Raw genomic sequence first — 20,005 nt, forward strand, 5'->3', positions numbered from 1 at the left:
CACATAAAGAAATCAAAAATCAGTTTTGTAAGGTAGAATTGGGGTCATGATAGTGGGGGTGCAGGACATTAAAGAACTAGAGGAAAGTTGTCTGTTTCCTCAGTGCTATACTGCACCCTGACTGGCTCGTCTCTTCCTTGTGACCCTTCTGTGAGGGGATGTCCGATTGTCTACAGATGGGCTTTGGGTCTCCACTCCCTCTACTTTGTATAGCCTGGCCCTTCCCCTTTAGAAGGAAAACCAAACAAACAACTCTAGTTGTATATCTCTTCACACCTTTCCTTCCCAGATTGCCTTTTCTCCTCTTTTCCAGCCCGCCGCTTCTTGCACATCTTCCGGGAGAGAATCGAGGCTCCGGCACAGGCCTGGGTGTGGTGGTAACACCGGAAGACGACCGGAGAGAGAGGTTCTGCTATGAGGTAGAGGGCAGCCCACTTGCCGAGTCGAGCGCAGTGGGAGGAGAACTAGACAAAGAGTAGCTGAAAAGTCACTAGATGTTAATGCCACCGAGTGAGATGCTCTGAAGCCAAAAGGGAGTTGGCTGCAAAGAGTGACACACGTAGCTGCCACAGAGGCAACATGGGCAAGGCGAGGCTGCTGAGGGTGCGACACTTGAGCAGAGGGACCCGATGGTTGTGCAGCTGAGACACCAAAGCGCAGAGAGCTAAAACGGCTTCCTCCAGGTTACGAGACAGATGCTGGATTAAACGAGGGCCTTTGGTTCAAAGGCCCACCAGCTAGAGCCCTGGCTTCACTCGGGAGGATTCCTCAGGGATCTCAGTTGAGTAGGAGTCCGGATGTAAATGAGTCGGTTTTGCCGATTCCCTTCATCCTTTGATGAAACCCTGTGCTTTGAATGGAAGCTTTAAGCTCAATCAACCCGGAAGCTCATGCAAGCGTGAACCGAATTCAACCCTTTCCGTTGAAGGAAAGTACTTCTAAACAGTACAACTTTTGCCAAGAGATTGTTCTGGGCGTGCGAGCGTTTCAGGGGGTGGTCGGAGAGGCAGTGGAAAGTTCTTTAAGGGAGGGGCTTGGGATTATTTTGGGCCTTGGGCTGCCCTTGCCTCTGTCATCTAAAATATACCATTTTGGGGTGTCCTTGAGGTCTGTCCTGAAAGACGACAGCTCCCTCCAAGAAGCTGGACCTTCTCAAGCCAGGCTGCCTTGGATGAACGGAGAGTCCACATCCTCCCTGGAAAACATCCCGTTCAGGAAGAAACCATCTGCCAAGAGTGTCTCCGAAATCCAAGCCTGGGAACTGAAGGATCCAGGGGCCTCGCGGGAATCATCCTTGGTGTTAAAGAACCTGGATGCAACATTTCAGGCCTGGGAGGCTCAGGCTTTGGGGACCCCAAGCCAGGGTAGCCGAGTCCAGGAAAACTCTGTGCCGGAGGCACAGATGGTACCCGTCATGTCGTGTGAAACCTCGCCTGGAGATGTCGCTGTGACTCAGCCGCAGCCTGAGGAGCTTCCCGCTCCCCAGTGGTCCAGCAAGACTGAGTACATTCTGGCCCAGGTGGGCTACTCTCTGAGGGCAGCCAACCTTTGGAGCTTTCCCTGGCTGTGGCTTCTCAATGGAGGTATTAATATTTGGGGGCCAGGACTCCTGGGTCCAAGAGGGGATAGGCAGGCTGGAGACGTGTCCGATTCCACACTCGGAAGTCTGGAGCGTGATGAACTAGATATTTTGTACTTTGGGCAAAATAGGAGCCAGGTGCTTCAGCCCCCCGAGATCATGGGAGCAGGGAGGTGCACGCTCTTTGGAACGTAGGTTTCGGAGGGGGTGGGACCCAGGGGTTGGTGTCTCCCAGAAATTAGAGGCCAGGGGCCTGGGCACCACGCACTGTGAGAGATGCAGGTGAGCTTGGCTGTCTGTGGCCCTGAGAGGGAGTCACCGTGAGGGAACATGGTTTCCTGGGACTCCTGAGGCCCAAAGATTCTCAGAGCCCCTCCTTGATGCTCCGACACAGGCGTTTATGTCATCATCTACATCTTCCTGCTGTTCTTCATCGGAGTCCCTCTCCTCCTCATGGAAATGGCATCTGGCCAGAAGCAGCGTCAGGGCAGCCTCGGTGTATGGAAGCTCGCCAGCCCCTGGATGACTGGTTTGGGTTATACCAGCTTCCTGGTGAGGAGCTCTGAGCCGCCCAGACTGCCCAGTTATACCCAACCCCCCTCCTAATCACTTCTCCTGGAATGAGTCAGACGAATCCTCTCCCATGGGTCCATTGTTTCTGTTGCCTAATTCTTGGTCACATCCCCTCCTTGTCCCCCCTCCCCCCACCTTATTCTTCCCAGGCAGCCTCCTCTTGACCCCTAGGTGTGCATCATCCAGAGCACCTTGATCAATATAACCAACTGCTGGAGTCTCCTCTATTTGAGCCAGTCCTTCCAGTTTCCTCTCCCGTGGGAGAAATGTCCCTTAGTGAAGAACTCCAGCGACTTTGGTGAGGAGGGAAATAGGAGGTGGAAGGGAATTGGGAGGAAGGGGAGGGAGGCTGGAGGGACAAGGAAGAGGGAGCTAGTAGGAGGAAGAAGAAATGGGAGGTGGAAAGAGGAGGGAGGGAGGGAGTGAAGGGACTCAAGAAGACGGGAGGGAGGGATCCCCTTGTCTAGCAGTTGTGATCATGACCAGGTCCCCACAGATGCTGAGTGCGCACGGACAACACCCTCCATGTACTTCTGGTACCGGACCATAATGAAGGTTCCCAATGTAATTAAAATGGATGATCCTGTGTTGCCTAATATGAGCCTGTCCCTCCTTGTGATCTGGTGTCTTACCGGGGCCATCATGATCAATGGACTCAAATCCATTGGGAGGGTGAGCCTTCATTTTTGCCCTCCTTGGTATTCTCAGATATGTTGTCTGTCACCTGACTCTCTTACCTGTTGATTTTGTCAATGTTTCACGCCCCCCTGGCCCTTGCTGCCCACTAGCCCCTGCTGAACACTATCTTTTATTTCCTCTTTCTGAATCCAAACTTTTGATTCCTGCTAACTCTTGGCCCCTCATGTCATATGGTTAGCGATATGTCCACTCTCAATTCAGGCGCTGTATGTCCTGACACTGATTCCTTATCTCATCTTCTTGGGCTTGTTCATCCGGTTTCCACTGATGGAAGGTTTATCATTTCTCCTTTCACATTTGCTGATTTTCAAGGTGAGTGAGAGATTCCTGATCCGCAGCCATTGGGGGGAAGGGTGGGGGCAGGGGACAGGGGGAGAATAACTGCTTTATTCTTAGGGCCTCATTTCCAAGCCCCCCCCCCCCAAACTCCACCACCATTATCAACTATGGTTTTTCTCTTCCGTCATTTATATCCTCCCTTAAACTTTTCTCTTTTAGGTACCATCTGCACAATATAAGAATATTTGCTTCTTAGCGGCGAGACAGGTTTTAAATTCCTTGGGCATAGGCCTTGGATTCATTGCCTCCTTCTCTTCATTCATGACCCCGTCCAACAACTGTCTCCTTGACGCCTTTCTCATCCCTCTGATCAACCTTGGCACCTTGGTGATTGTCACACCAATCATCTTTTCTGTCACCAACTTTTGGATCATAGTCTCCAGAAGCAACTGCAGTGAGAAGTAAGGCCGGTCCCTTAATTGGGGAACCCTCCCTAAAGCAACTCTTCTCTCCAGGAAACCAGTAGCGCTTCAGGAAATCACCGCCCACATGAAAAAAACAGGGTTACCCATGCCTCAGAGAACGAGTTTGTTAGTACACTCAGAGGGAAAACTTGTCAAGGCCCTCACGATCCAAATGCCTGGTTCTCCCTCCCCTCCCCGCCAATAGTCAGAGGACAGGGTCTATTAAGGAGGTTAACAGGAGACAATTCAGGTAAGAAATACTCAGTATGTGGTGGTTTACATCGGACAGTTTTTTTTCCCTGCCGTGGCTGCAAGCCGACCTCTCACTAGCCAGCCCTCAGCCTCTGGGTCTGGCCTCTGCCCTGCTTGGCAGGATTACAACACTCTTTCGGGGTCGCTAATAAATGCCCAAAGCTCATGCCACTCTACTCTAAGCCTCCACCCCAAGGCAGTCGGCGCCAGCTCTGTGGACTAGTAAACTCAGCTCCCCCACTGCCAAGCCAGCCTCCTGTCCCAAAGCACTCAGCTTTACTTGCTCTGTGGGCTGGGAAGTCCACGGCTTTGTCGCATGCTGTTTCTCTCCTGGATCTTCTGCCGTCCCTCTGCCACCCCTGTGATGTCACTTCTGTCTCTGGATGAGGAGGTTCCGGGAACAGGGATCTCAAGAGCCAAAGGACACATGTACTGGTAGTGAGAATTCCTCCCTTCTGTTTTTTTTTTTACAACAGTTTTACTGGGACAGCATCCACATATCATACAATTCAATAGTTCAATCATATCAAGAAGAGTTGTACAATCATTCCCACAATCAATATTAGGACACTTTCTTCTTTCTTGGACTCCTTATTATTAACTCCCTATTTCCTCTCAACCTCCCCTGCCAGAGCCCCAAGGAACCATTAATTCAGTTACTATCTCTAGGGATATACCTGTCCTGGTTTTCACATACAGGAAAACATTTTTTTAAAAAACAAAAACTAACAACACAAAGTAAAACAGATAAAAAATCTCAAAGAGAAAGTAGAAAATATTAAAAACTAGAAAAAAACCTCGAAGAAATTAAAATAATGCATCAAAAGGGAGATCAAATGATAAGGTGTTAAATTTTAACCTACTGACATCAGCAGTAATTAATTTTCCAATACATTCTGCATGATAACAAGGATATTCACATCCCTGGTCTATTGTCAGGGAAGTCACTGGAGTCTTAATCCACAAATATTTCCCCTTCGTTTTTTTTAAACTGATGCAATTTTTAAATGGGTCAAAAGGGGGATCAAATAAGTTGTTACATTTATATCTAACTGTCTACTATAATCATCTGTACAAAACTCTTTGTCTGATAACAAGGCTAGTCACATCTCTCAACCAAGGTCAGAGGGGATTCACTGGGGGCTTAATTCTTGTGTAGGCCCTGCAAATGTATTTGGGCTTCCACTGTCATCCATAACCTTCTGCAAACCAGGTGTTCACAATTCAAGCTCTGATAGCATTCCCTCGTTGGATTTGGATTTTATTATTTACAATCCTTGGATCATACAGTCAGGTGTGCTTCCTCCACGTGGACTTAGTTGACACCTCATTTAGATGGCTGTTTGTTGAAAGACAAGCTTTTAAGACCCCAGACACTATTCTTTCTGACAGGTAGGCGCCCTCTAGTTTCTTCATCACGCTTTGGTCTAGTACCCGACTCTTTATTGATCTCCTCATGAAGGCGGGTATCAAGCAAGGCCATGCCATAAGAACTAATCTGAGCTCAAAATCTATTCCTAGGTCTATGGTTGTTATATGTCTCTGGTTCGCCTTACAGACATTCTTGTCATTTGATGTTAGAGAACATTATTAATCATCTCCCTGGGGCATAAGATCAATCAATTGATCTTGTCATTAATTTTGCCAATGGTATAGAAAGAATTTAAAACACAGTTGAGAAAAGAGAAGTATACAAGTATATGCTGGCTATGAACCATAAGATATGAGTCACTGACTTGTACAGATTAAACTCTTAAATGACTGAATACTATGTACACCAACAAGGAGGGTTGGCAATAAAGCAAAACAGTCCAGGAGAGTCATTGGCAGTGGTAGAACTAGGCCTACCAGATGAATACAGATCTTAAATCAAGGAGCACATTAAAATAGTAAGTATATAGTAGTCCTGGGTCACCATTCATTGGGCACCAGCAAGGCAAAAGAGTCGAGCCAAAGTCTTATGACTGCCAGTTCTATACCCTTGATGTAGCAACTTTGTGCTTCTCACACTGTGAGGTTTCAGCCTTAAGTCCAAGGGTTACAGGTGAGTTTGAGGTAGAGCTCAGTTCACTTAGTGGGGTTTCCACATCGAATCCTTTGGGTGTGGCCAAGAAGGCTTTTGTGTGCTTTGTTAAAACAGAGTCTAAAGTCCCAATGGTCTATAGCTCATGATCTGGGACACCAGGAACTGCAGAGAAACCAGGTCAAAAGTGTCTTAGTTGGGGACATAATACCAGGCATATTCTCCCCTTGGATTCTGTATAAGTATTGTTAAGCGTTTTCGGTGTTTTGTTTTGTTTTTCCAGATGGGAGGTTGGTCTTCCCCATTCTGCTACCCATAGAAATGTGTTTTCCTTCTCTAAGACATGCAGGCTCCTCCCCCACCCCCATCTTAACTTGAATTTTCAGTAATGTTCAATTATCACTCTCATAGGAGTGTTTGTTAATTCGGGATGACCTTAGTACAATTTTGTATAGCAGCAAATAAACAGCCTCACCCTCTTCCCCTGCTCTTGAAAAGTAGGCCCCAGCCGAAGTGAGGTCTCCTCTGGGAAAATGGTTTTTAAGATGTACACATAGAGGGAGTGATGCACTTTTCATGGGCACTAGGCAGGCTCTCGACCGAGTTGTGTGGCAGAAAGCTGAATGCTCTATTCTTAGCTATTGACTCCTCAATGTAAATATTTCTGTCACTATCGCATACTGAACCCCAGTAAGACCCTATTGCTAGAGCCTGGACATATAAATATACTTATTCCTATTTACACTATTTAGGCATTCATCTCAAAAGAATTCATCATAGACTTTATCTATGGCAGAGAATTGGACCAGAGGGATAAGACCACAGTCCTTGCCTTCATTGAATCTTCAGCTTTGAAAGAGAGCAGAAGAACGGAATTAGACAATGAACCAGGCAGTGAAAGTTTATAACTGTTGAAGGACTGATGGGACATGACAAGGGACAGAGTCATTTATTTTGCCTGGGCCCTTCTTCTCTTAGAAAGATCCCAGTCTCGGAAGCCCACAAGGACAGTTCTACCCTGTCCTTCAGGGTGGTTATGAGTTAGCATTAACTCATTGGCAGTGGAAGGGATGCCCCAGGGGAATCATTGATAATGGTCTCTAACATAACATGACCGTGATATCTCTAAAGTGAACCAGAGGCTTATATAAACCATAGGCATATGAATGTATTTGGGGCTTGTCCTTAATTCTAGCCCCCATCTAAGAGCAATGTTTTTATGCCATGGCCTGACTTGATGCTTACCTTCATGAAGAGATCACTGAAGATATTGGTGCTATCTTGGTGCAAAGTGTGGTGAAGAAACTAGATGGTGCTGGCTGTTAGAAGGAATCGTATCTGGCGTTTTAAAGGCTGTCTTCCAACAAGCAGCCATCCAGATGAGGGGTCAACTAAATCCACATGGAAGAAGCACACCAGCCTATGTGATCCAAGGATTGTAAAACATACAATCGAGATCTGAAGGAGGGAATGTATCAGCTTAAATTGTGAGCACTTGGTTTGCAGGAGGCTATGGATCACAGGAAGCCCAAAATCCATGGGCAGGGTCCACACATGGATTAAGCCTCCGGTGAATCCCCTCTGACCATAGTTGGAGAATGTGAATAGCTTTGTTATCCAACAGAGAGCATTTAAAAGTCGATTAGGAGACATCATTTAAACTGTAATATTTAATTTTCCTTTTGAAATCAGTTTTTTGGGGTGTTTTTTTTAAGTGAAGGGAAAATACTTGTGGATTAAGACTCCTATGAATTCCCTCTGAGCAGGGAAGTGAGTAGCCTTGCTATCATGCAGCACGTATTGGAAAGTGGATTATTGCAGATGCAGTTAGGTTAAAACTTAATATCATTTGATCTCTCTCCCTTTTGATCCATTTTAATTTGTTTTTAATATTTTTATTGAGATTTAAAAAATCTGTTTTACTTTGTTATTGTTGCTAGGGTTTTTTGTTGTTGCTAGGGTTTTAAAATATATGTTTTCTATATGTGAAAATCAGGACAGGTAAATCTATAGAGAAATGGGGAACTAATAACGATGAGTACAAGAACTTCATACATGATGAAAGATAAAGGTCATTGAAGACAAGAGAGAAAGAAAAGATCAAAGTGGGTGTCAGAAGAGACTCTAAAACTTGCTCTTAATTGTAGAGGAGCTAAGGCAAATGAGAGAAGCGATGAAGTCAAAGAAAGTTTCCAATGGCACCTTGAGAAGATAAAGTATTCCAGTGAAATGGGCAAAGACCTAGAGTTAGAACGTCAAAAAGAAAAATTGCTCAGAATATCTTAAAGTAAGAGAACTGGAGATATAAGTCAAGCCTTGATTTATAATATTGACTTTTTTCTGGGCAAAAGATTGAAAAAATGCAAGAAGCATCAAAAGAAGAAGGAAAGCATACACAGGTTCACTTTACCAACAAGAACTAGTTGACATCCAACCATTTCAAGAGGTAGCACATGACCAACAAACAGTGGTATTGAAGGATGAAGTCCAAGCTACACTGAGAGCATTAGCCAAAAAAGGTCTCCAGGAATTGTTGAAATACCAATGGAAATGTTTCAGTGCTGTAGAAGCACTGGAAGCACTCATTCAGCTAAGCTAAATCCACATTTGTACCCATTCCAAAGAAAGGTGGCCCAACAGAACCCACAAATTATAAAACAATTTCATTGATAGCACATGCAAGTAAAATGTTGCTGAAGATCATCCAACAATAGTAGTGCATTGACAGGGAGGGAGCTGCCCGAGGCACAGGCTAGATTCTGAAGGAGCCATGGAACAAAGGATATCGTTACTGATGTCAGATGGATCTTGGCTGAAAGAGAACACAAGAAAGATGTGCACTTGTTTGGGGGGTCATAAGAAATTATGGATAGCCTTGAGAAGAATGAGAATTGCAGAACTTAATTGTGTTCCTGCGGAACCTGTTCATGGGAACAAGGGAGTAGTCCATGGTCTAAAATCAGGAAAGGTAGCTGATACCAAGGGCTCAAATAGAAAGTAAAGGTTTAGAAAGTGATGATGGCAACATAGGTACAAATATCCTTGATAGAATTGATTTATGGAATGTTATGAGCCCCCAATAAAATGATTTTTTAAAAAGCAACCCTATGGCGCTTGACCAGAAATGTGAATAGTATTGCTATCAGAGTACAGTGGAAAGTGGATCAATGCAGATGTTGTCGGGTTAAAATTTAACACCTTATCATGTGTTCTCCTTTTTGACCCATGTTAAATTTGTGGTGGCATTTTTCCTCTTTTCTGCTTTCTTTTCGAGTGAGGGTTTCCTTGGTTTTATTTTGTTATTGTGGTTGGGGTTTTGTTGGAGATTGGTGTGTTTTTCTTTTTTTTATGTGTGTGTGTGTTTTTCTTTATAGGAAATCCAGGATAGGTAAATCTGTAGAAACAATAACTTGATTTATAATATCTCAGGGTGATGGCAGGGGAGAGGTTGTGGGGGAAAAAGACAGTACAAGGGTCCAACTCATCACTTTGCATTTGAATATCAAGGTTCTCAGCACTACGTACAGTGTTTTCTTTCAATTCAAAATAGCATCCCATTTTCCTTGTGATTGCTTCTTTGACCCCTGGTTATTTGAAATACTTCTAGATTTTCAGATATTTTTGTTTCTACCAGCTAATTGGTTGTAATGGCCTAAAATTAAATTACCTTTTGTTTAAAGAACAATATAGCCTATGATTGTAATTTTTCTTTGAGTCTTGTTCTCTGACTCTTCATATGGTCTATCAAAGAGAACAACTCATGTATTTTTAGAAATACTGTGTATTATGCTGTTGTTGGAAGGTGTGGCCTATATATGTCAATCAGGTCATGTTGGTTGATATTGTGGTTCAAGTAAGAATACTTTCTTACTTCTTGTTGTGTTTGGCTGGATTGTCTAGAGAAACAAATCCAGTGACACTCATTGTAGTAGTTATATAATCTGGTGTCCATTTGGAATTTGAGAGGATTAAGAGTGAAGGGGTGGAGTCTAGTCTGTCAGTCTGTCAATCCAGTCATAACCAATGAGACCTCCGTGTGGGCATGGCTTTTTCATGAGAATTCTGGGACATCTGTTTGTTTGTTTTTTAACCTCCTTGGAGGTGGGAGACACCTCTCTCTCTCAGCTTACTCCCTTGGAGACTCTCCACCGACAAGGCACATGACATTACACTGATAGACCCCGCGCCCTGGGAACTAGAGAAGCCATGTGGAGACCCCTGCCAGCGCTGAGATGCTTACAATGCCACTGGATCCAAAGACTTTCTACCCACTGGCCTGTGATTGTCCTGCATTCAGCATCATTGCATGTGTTTTGTGAGTCTGAAGAGGACTTTACTGGTTGGTATCAGACATAGGGGCTAATAGCGGATTTATGGGCTTGGACTGGACTGGGTTGGAATGCTTTCTTAATGTACAGTTACCCTTTACATAAAACTTTCTCTTATAGTTTCTATGAGTTTGTTTGGATTTGAGTTGCTATGGATTTGTTTCTCTAGTCTACCTAGACTAACATACAAACCATAGGTACACTTTGCCGTGTTCGTGAAGCACTCTGACTAACACTAATCTATGTACAAGAAAGACCTTTCTGTTAAGAAGCAAGCTTACATCACGAAGGCATCCCAGCTCAGTCCAACTCAAGTGCATAAGTCTGGTGCTAGCCCTTAGGTCCTTCATGTAGCTGATGCCAAAAGGTGAAGCAGGAAGCAGGGAGATCACAGGTCAGTGGGTGCAGTCACATGGATTCCAAGGTCAGTGGAAATAGGGCAGGGTGTCAGCAGCTTTCAGGATTGGGGGTGGGGCCCACATGGCACCACTCTTCAAGGCAGGCGACGTTTTAGCAGCCAGGAAAGTGGAAGGGCAGAGAGAGAGAGAGAGAGAGAGCACTTCCTATAGTCCCTCACTCTTACACAAAAGGTCACCCAAGGACAGGCTGTCAAGCTACCACTTGATTGGCAGCTTTAACTTCAACACTAGCCCTGAGGGTCTGATTGATATAAATTCGTCCAACTACCGCACTTGTTTACTTATCCATAGTATTCCAATCTCCAACTGGAAGTGTCTCATAGTCTAGTCTCCCTTTCCGTTCTGTGTGGCTAGATGGGGTGCAAGTTTCTGGTTTATTTTTATAGTACAGGCATAGTTCTTGGAAATGACAGACTTAAGGGGCGGGGCGGTAAACCTCCCTTTTGTATCCCTTGGCCAAGTTCTGATGTTTCCCGTCTGGACATCAAGCCCTCCTTGTACATCTGAAAAGTCCTGGAATCAGAAATTGTAGGTAACTGTTGCTCTGTTCAGTAGGTACTCTTCAGGCATTGAGACTTTGGAAGGCTCTTTTTCACAGTTCGCATCTGTGCTTTCCTTTTTCAGGATAACACCTTGTTTTGTCAGTAGGTTTATTTTTTTCTCTTTCGAGGATTAAAATGTATTTTCTAGATTTGTAATTGTTATTATTTTTAAATCATTTTATTGGGGGCTCATACAACTCTTATTACAATCCATCCATCCATGTGTCAAGCACAAGCTTGTAATTATTTTAAGAGATAGGTTCATCGCTACCTCGCTGATTGCCAGAAAAGCATGTAATATATAGTCTAGGGTGTGATCACACTGCATTTCTTTTCCTGCCATTTACATTTTGTTTTTATCAAGAAATCTTGGCAAGTGCTCCAGTTCAATCATAATGGCATGATGTGCTGGATTTTCAGGACTTAGATTCATCAAGTGAAGAATGGCGGATGTGGATTGGGAAAAGTATTGACTCTTTAAGTACCGATGGCCACCCACCGCCTGTCTGCACAAGACCTCTTTAAAGTGTTGAAAAGCAAGGATGTTACTTTGAGGGCTAAGCTGCTGTTCACCTAAGCTGTGGTATTTTCAATCACCTCACTTGCATGTGAAAGTTGGACATGGAGTAAGGAAGACCGACGAAGAATGGATGCATTTAGATGATGGTGCTGGTGAAGAATAATGAAAGTATCGTGGACTGCCAAAAGGACAAACACATCCCTCTGGAAGAAGGAAGGCCAGAGTGCTCCTTAGGAGCAAGGATGGGCAGACTTCATCTCACATACTTTGGACATATCTGTTGAGACCAATCCTTGGGAGAGGACATCATGCTTAGTAAAGTCTCAAAAAAGAGGAAGACACTCAACAAGGTGGGTTGACACAGTGGCTGCAGTCATGGGCTCACACAGACGAACAATTGTGAGCTGGTATTTCCTCTTATATTTAGGGCCGCTGTGAGTTGGAACCAACTTGACACCACGTAACAAGAGCCTAGGGCCAGAGTGTGGAATATAAAGATTTCATGGGGTGAAGATGAGGCTGAAGAGGTCAGCAGGGCTCAGATCCAAAAGGCTAAGTAGCAGTTTCTCTCACATAGCACAATTCCAGTGGAGCACTGTAGACGCGATAGTGTTATGTTAATCATGCTCTCTGTTGTTCTGTACTGTGATGCTTAAAAAGTTGACTTGAATTCAGGAGTTTAAGAAGGGAGGGGGGTAGGAGAAAGGTCAATGGTGACTAAACGATCCTATTACCAGAACAGAGTGACCCAGAAGACAATAGAAGCCCTCTATGGTCATAAATGAATAACTCTAGACTCTATCTTACCTATATATGTAACAGGACACTAGTGACCGTCCTTTTTCATCTGGCAGACAAGGGCAAAAGGAGTGAGTCTCCTAAGAGGCCAGATGGTTGATGTGACTCAACTTCTTTTCACCAGGAATATTGAAAAACTCATGCATCTGGTATCCTCTGGGGAATTGCCTCCTGTGGCCAGCCCCCCGGAAAACATTATTGATAATGCAGCGACCATGTACACCGATTGGCTCAACAGCCTTCCCCCTTCTGTCAAGGAGCTGATACTCAACAAGGTGTCCGACTGCGACACAAAGAATCAGCTATTGAAGGTCAGTGGGTAGCTGAAGTGTTTGGGCTAGGGTTACTCGGTGGCTTGTATACAACAGAAGTGTCAGCAGATAGAAACACTAGGAAACTGAGCACCAGAGGCTCTGTGGTCCCAGGAGTACAAGGAGCTAGCTTGCAAATGCCTGTCCATGGAAATGCTAGGAACTTTGGTTTTCCATCTGAGAGTGTTGGCTTGGGAATCTGATCTTCTCAATGACCTGGGGCTTTTCAGGAAGGTTTCTAGGAAAGACAGACTGTGTTTTCTTCTGCACTTTCTCCCTTTACAGGTGAAGGCAGGCTCAAGCTTTGCATACCTGGCCATCATTGAAACGATGTCATTCATTCCTGGGTCAGCCTTCTGGTCCATCCTCTTATTCCTGGTGATCCTGACTCTAGGACTCACATCCGTGGTGGCAGTGGTGCAGGTCATAATCACCCCATTTCAGGACACCTCTTTCTTCAAGAAACATCCAAGGATACTCATAGGTATTCTGCCCTCCCATCCTGCTCCCCGAAACATCCCTGATCCCTCTCAGATCCTTACCCAGCCCTGATCAATGACATCAGTTTAACCCAGCCAAACCTCTGACCTTGATTCCCAAACCGATGTTTTCTCCAGTGAGTGTCTCTGGGCTCATGTTCCTGTGCAACCTCTTCTTCGCTAAGCCTTCAGGCTACTACTTCTTCAGACTGCTAAGTGACTACTGGATCATTCTTCCCATCGTCATCCTCCCCACTGCAGAGACCTTGGCAATAGCCTGGGGATATGGAGCCAAGAGGTGATGTCGTGGTCTGTGTTGTCATTCAACTTAGATCTATGGGAAAGGGTGACCCCTTTGTTGGCTCTACTGTCACCCAACTAAAATGACACACTCAAAGAGCCTTGATTTCAGGGTCATTGGGGAGACTTTTGGGTTCATTCATTCATTCATTGCTTAATATTAGTCAACATGTAGCAACATTGAATAAAGCAAGCATCCCTGCCGTCGTGGAGCTGATCTTCTTAGCAGTGGGGATAGGCAGTAACCAAATCAACAAGTAAAACACAAATTTTAACGTCAGGTGGTCTTAAGTGGCAAGAAGAAATCACAAGGTAAGATTAAGATGATCAAGAGCCAGGGGCATGTGTGGGGACCACTTTAAGTAGGACCGTAGGGAAAGCCTCTCTTTTATAAGCTGTTACTTGAGAGAACGTATGAAAGTGATGAGCGCGTGTGTGTGTGTGTGTGTGTGGGGGGGGGGGGGCGTTCTGAGAAGATTCTGAGCAAGAACACTCCTGGCAGAGCAAACAGCAAGTCAAGGCCCAAAGGGAATGTTTTCGTGCTTGGAGTTTTTCCACAACAAGGCAGTAAGGAGCCTTGGTGCTCTGGTGGTTACACATTGGGCCGCTAACCGCAAGGTCAGCGGTTAGAAACCACCAGCCAGGCCACCGAAGAAAGAGGAAGGTTTCTATTCCAGTGAAGAGTTACAGTCTCAGAAACCCACAGGGGCCGTTCCACCCTATCCTATAGCGTCCCTACGAGTCCGCATCAGCAGGGAGCTTGGTTTTTGGACTTGGTAGGGAATGCCCGTCGGGTTCCACGGCATTTGAGAGCACTCTTGAATGGATCCAGGTGGGGAGCTAGGAGATTTTGAGCCACAGTGCCCAGAGCGTAGGAAACAGCAAGGATTCCGTCCCAAAGGAAACACCGTGTTTGGAGTTTCCCAGGAACAAGGAAGTCAGGAAGGCCGAGGGAGCAAGAGACGAACAACGTTGAGAGATGAGGGTCAATCATGCAGGGCCTTGCCTGCTTTTTATATAGATGGAGAGCAGACTCCGCGGTGAGTCCCGTAGGTAGAGCCGAGGGTACATGAGGAAGCTTGTACAGGAAGGCTCAAGCCAAATCAAATGAAGATAAGCTTGCCAAAGGCAGAATGCCATTTGTTTCGGTCACTGTTGCTCCCTGCTGGATATCCAGCATCCCAAAGCGTCCCTGACCTTCAGACACCATCTCACGTTTCCATCATGAATGAAGGTACTTGGCCGAGAGCATAATGAGTATAAGAATAAGTGGAGATCTATAGAAGGTTCGTGAGCAGGAAAGGATGTGTGAAAAACCTGCTTGGGTAGACTGGAGACCAGACTGACTAGGGCTAAGGGGAGAGAGGTTGAGGCCTGAGGTGGGGCAGGTGCTTGGAGGTGAAATCGCATGTTTGAAAAGAGGCTAAGGCCAGACTCCTCTCTAAGGTTGGATAATGCTTAACTGGCTTCTCCCCATCTTGTGGCTTTTCATTCCAGGTTCCAGACAGAGATGAAGATCCTGCTTGGCCACCCAGTCGCTCCCCTCTATTGTGGCCTGTTGTGCTTTTTATGCCCGTTGGTGCTGATAGCAATATTTGTGGCCACTGTGATTTTCTTCAGTTACCAGGATTTTGTTTACCTGTCCTGGAACTCAACCACTGTAAGTCTCCCTTCCCAGGGCCTAGAATCCCCTAGGGAGAGGTACCGGTCCGTTCTTTGAACAGATAGCCTAAGGACCCAGTCATCTCATTCTCTGATCAAGACTCATGAATCCTCTAGTCGGATTACCCTGACCTCCTCTCCTTCCTGTTCTCCTGGGCATTCAGTAAAAGGACCTTCTTTTCCTGGGAAATCCTGTGTTTTAAGCCTCTCTCTTCTCTCTCCACAGTCAAAAGAAGCCTCTCAAGAGTACCCCAGATGGCTATACACCTTCCTAATCATCTTAAGTATAGTTGTGTTCCTACCCATCCCTATCTACTGTCTATACTGCTTCATCCATTATATTTTTTCCCATCCCCGCACCTTCTATGTGCCTATTAGAATATCCAAAACGCTAGTCACAAGGAGTCGTAAAAGGTTCAGTAACAGTTACCAGATGCAAGAAATCCTGAAGAAAAGAAATTCCTGATTGGACCTGCCAGGTGATAGCCCGACCAGCGGCAGCGACTTCATTCATTTCACCTGACCTCACATGTACTTCAACGCTTTTCTGACAGCCAACTCTTTATTTCAACTATGTTGCTATCCCTCATTATTCCCAGAGTGGGAGGCATTTTTTTTTGGAGGTGGGGGGATGGGGAGGAATCTCATGGAACCAGGCTTTGCTGCCCCCTCCTAAGATCCAATCTCGCTGTGATCACAGTGATCACTGTGATCATCCCCCTACCCTCTCTCAATATGTACACATACAAAACTCATACACACTGGCAGTGATGACTACCTAACCTGCTGCTTCTGTTCTTTTCCATTGTTGCTGAATAAATCCGTCCCCTGGGGCCTCCTCAATCACTGAGTGTATGCCTTTTTTTAAAAAAAATAAGTGTCTCAGCTGTTTATTTTTTCACAAGGGTTCTATTGTTGCAGAGACAAACAGCCAACCCAGATGTCCTGGCCATTCCATAGCTTGGCAAATTAGCGTTCTAGATCATAAGCTTTGATTTCTCCAGGGACTGGTCTTCAGCCAAGCCAGAGAAGAATTGCTCAGAAACTGGTGGCTACATGAAAAGAATGTAAATGTGCTCCCCAATGGGACATGTCAATCCTGTCATGACTCTAAACACGAGTTTGATGTAGAGGCTGCCATCCGTGGTCCTCTAATGGTTTCATGAATCCATGCCCAATTTGTTTGGGAAAAGATCAAATTGTAGTGCTGAACCCAACGAATGTCTCCATCTGCTTGGTAAGAGCCATCACTAGTTTCACCACAGGGCAAGATCAACTGAATTTTCTCAGTGGGTCATAAAAGAGTAAGCCTTGTGAAACTCATGGGAGGGGCGGTCCCATAATGGTGCTGTAGTTCTGCCCAATAGGGAATGCACCGAACCAGCTATTTGCTGTGGCTGGGCACTGTGGGTGAAGGTTGTTGGGATGACTGGAGATTTAAGAGATAGGTTTCATAAATGCTTAGAAGGCAGGGTTTGGGGTTGTTTGGGCAGATTCCTGGGAGAGATGATCCCCTCCAACTTCTCGATGGATGGGAATAAAGAGGTGATTCAGCCAAATGAATAGAAAGGCGGTCCTAGATGCCTCTCAACCTCTGGAGTCTCACATCACAAGTTTCATGATAAGAGAGGTTGGAAAGGACATGAACTTCAGAGTCCATTGGCTCCTTCAGCTTGTGGCCCCACCCCCTCGCATGCTCTAACACACGGACTAAAAGGCAGCTGATGAGGGGGTAGGGTCTCACCATCATACAATCAGTCTCACCATATCTCAGAGAACACAATTTCAGTTCACACAAATAAGACAGACAGAGCCAGAACACCTTTCTCAGGTTAAAAAAAAAAAATGGCATTGGAACTCCCTGTTAAGAAATTCAAATGAATTATATTTCGACTCCTTCAAAGGATTGAGAGAAAGATTGAGATGGCTGCAGATGAAAATAAGAAAATCAGAGAGAAAAGAAAACTTAGACCAATTCTGGTAGACACTACAAAAATATATTGTGTAAGGCCGGGTTGATTAGAAAAACAAATCTAGTGCCACTCATATATGTGTAAGACAGACCTTTATGTCAAGAAGTAATCATGCATCAATAGAACATTCTAGCCCAGGCCAACTCAAGTCCATACATCCAATACTAGTCCACAAGTCTCTCTTCAGACTCACGAAGCCACATGCAATGATGCAGAATGCAGGAACATCCCCGGACTGTGCATGAACAGTGTTGTGGATCCAATGGTGGTGCCTCTGGCAGTTCTCTGAGATAGCAGGAAGGTGACGGTAGAGAAAGAAGGTGTGTGTGTGGGGGGGGGTGTTCCAGGACCCTCCTTATGAGGAGGTCATACCCACAAGGAGGCACAATCAGGCTGTGACTTGATTGAGAGGCTAGACTCCACCCCTACACTTCAAGTTGACATGAAATTATGTAACTACCACATATGTGTATATTGACAATGTAAATGGAAAATTAGGAAACACAGAAAAGAGCAAATACAAAAAATAGCAAATATGAAAAAAATAAAGATAAATACTCAGATTTCAGAAGTAGATAATACATTAAAAAACCAAAGAAATACAATTAAATGAATGGAGGGTCAAGTTGTAAGTGTAAAGACAAATCTCTCAAGACTAATGTACTAGAGGAATAATAGTTAAAAAACAAACAAACCACAAATCAAAAGTTAGGAATAACTTACGTGTGATCAGAATTCCAGAACAGGAAGAGACAACACAAAGCAAAAAGAAAACAGTCAGAATTTTATAGTAAAACTTCCCTCATTTCCTGAAAGATGAGAAGCTAAATGAACCACAGAATAGACTACAAATGAATGTCATCAATATGTCATAATAAAACTCCTGAGAGCAGCTTGGGAAAATAAAAAAGCAACCTACGAAGAGGAACCAGCAGCACTGGGCTTAGCAGAAACCATGCAGGAGGAAGACAATAGGGTGGTATATATAACACTCTGAAAGGGAAAAAAAAGTCAAGTAATAATCACAGAAACACATACCCAGCGTAATTATGTCCAGATAAACAGAAATGTAAAGAGTTTTTCAAACAATCTGAAAAGTGTTTGGACTATGAGGGAGGGGTAATACTCTAAAATTGATTGTACAATTCTCCGTGATATGATTGAATGATTGAACTTTTTAATTATACGAGATGTCAATTACTTGCAAGTAAAACTGGAAATACTCTAAATGAAAAATTTTAATGAAAAACATTTTTGTGGAAATCAGTCCAACTTTAAGAGAAATACAAAAGCAGTTATTTGGACAGAGAACCAATAACAGTAAACAACTAGAAGTAAACATACATGACAACAACACCCAGAACTCAACTCAGATATAGAAATGCCCAAAGTAAAACAAGTCTATAAGACTGAAAATCGAGAACCAGAAGTATCAATTTTTAATAAAGACAATCACAATGTAAATAGAAGGAATAGTGTAGTTAAAGAACTTTCAAATGAAGAGGAAGCCAAATAAATTTCAAAATAGAACATTTTGGTTTTAACTTGATAAGAAATTACAGAGTAAATGCAAGGAAAATAGATAAGCCTCACCAAAACAAACTTGTAAAATTAAAAATATTTAATAAATACTGAAATGACAACAATGGTCAAACTAATAGGAAACACCACAAACAATATGACATCAGCATTAAAAAATTATATAGAAAAGACAAAATGGGTGCATAAGCAAATGTGGTGAAGAAAGCTGATGGTGCCAGGCTATCAAAAGACATAGCATCTGGGGTTTTAAAGGCTTGAAGACAAACATGCAGCCATCTAGCTGAGAAGCAACAAATCCCACCTGGAAGAAGCACACCAGCCTGTGTGATCCTGAGGTATAAATAGGATCAGGTATCAGGCATCAAAGACCCAGAACAAAAAATCATATCATTTTGAATGAGGGGGAGTGCGGAGTGGAGCCCCAAAGCCCATCCATAGACAACTGGACACCCCCCCTTACAGAAGGGTCGTGGGGAGGAGACAAGCTAGTCATGGTGCAGTACGGCACCAATGAAATATACAACTTTCCTCTAGTTCTTTAATGCTTCCTCCCCGCTCTCCCACCCCCCACCCACTATCATGACCCCAATTCTACCTTACAAATCTGACTAGACCAGAGCATATACACGGGTTCAGGTAAGAGCTGGAAACAGGGAATCCAGGACAGATACACGCCTCAGGACCAATAATGGGAGTGGCGATGCCAGGAGGGTAGCGGGATGGTGGGAGGAAAAAGGGGGAACAAAACACAATGATTGACATATAACCCCCCTCCCTCGGGGATGGACAATAGAACAGTGAGTGAAGGGAGACTTTGGTCAGTATAAGACATGAAAAAATAATAACAATTTATTAATTATCAAGGGTGAAGGACAGAGGGGAGGGAGGACAAAGTGAGGAGCTGATACTAAGGGCTCAAGTAGAAAGAAAATGTTTTGAAAATGATGATGTCAACAAATGTACAAATGTGACTGACACAATGGATGTATGTATGGATTGTGATAAGAGCTATATGAGTCCCCAATAAAATGATTTTAAAAAAAGGACATTTCAAGATCTATATTGGAATACAATACTGTCTGTGTTAAGATTATATTTATCCATAGGGGGAACTGATTATAAGGATCTACATATAACCTCCTCCCTGGGGGACAGACAACAGAAAAGTGGGGGAAGGGAGACATTGGACAGTGTAACATATGACCAACAACTTGGTCTTAGCAAATATCTTTTCAACAATACAGTGATTATGTCCATGGACA

The 20,005-nt window shown here is 44.3% G+C and overlaps 1 protein-coding gene across 1 annotated transcript in view; it reads left to right on the forward strand.

Annotated features, from left to right (window-relative positions):
- SLC6A16 (solute carrier family 6 member 16) overlaps positions 1–16,049 on the forward strand; it is an 18,319-nt gene extending 2,270 nt beyond the window's left edge. The window contains exons 2-13 of the mRNA XM_045292945.1: positions 314–419; positions 1,108–1,583; positions 1,974–2,131; positions 2,324–2,450; positions 2,649–2,824; positions 3,053–3,163; positions 3,350–3,591; positions 12,601–12,787; positions 13,073–13,271; positions 13,405–13,564; positions 15,064–15,226; positions 15,455–16,049. Coding sequence (XP_045148880.1) covers positions 415–419; positions 1,108–1,583; positions 1,974–2,131; positions 2,324–2,450; positions 2,649–2,824; positions 3,053–3,163; positions 3,350–3,591; positions 12,601–12,787; positions 13,073–13,271; positions 13,405–13,564; positions 15,064–15,226; positions 15,455–15,694 — 2,244 coding nt within the window. The 5' untranslated portion in view covers positions 314–414 and the 3' untranslated portion in view covers positions 15,695–16,049. The remainder of the gene's footprint in view (positions 1–313; positions 420–1,107; positions 1,584–1,973; positions 2,132–2,323; positions 2,451–2,648; positions 2,825–3,052; positions 3,164–3,349; positions 3,592–12,600; positions 12,788–13,072; positions 13,272–13,404; positions 13,565–15,063; positions 15,227–15,454) is intronic.
- The last annotated feature ends 3,956 nt before the right edge of the window (positions 16,050–20,005 follow it).

The sequence above is a fragment of the Echinops telfairi genome, unplaced genomic scaffold, assembly GCF_000313985.2.
Source record: "Echinops telfairi isolate 266 unplaced genomic scaffold, ASM31398v2 ScPeMD7_655;HRSCAF=1070, whole genome shotgun sequence".
In the NCBI taxonomy this organism is placed as follows: domain Eukaryota; kingdom Metazoa; phylum Chordata; class Mammalia; order Afrosoricida; family Tenrecidae; genus Echinops; species Echinops telfairi.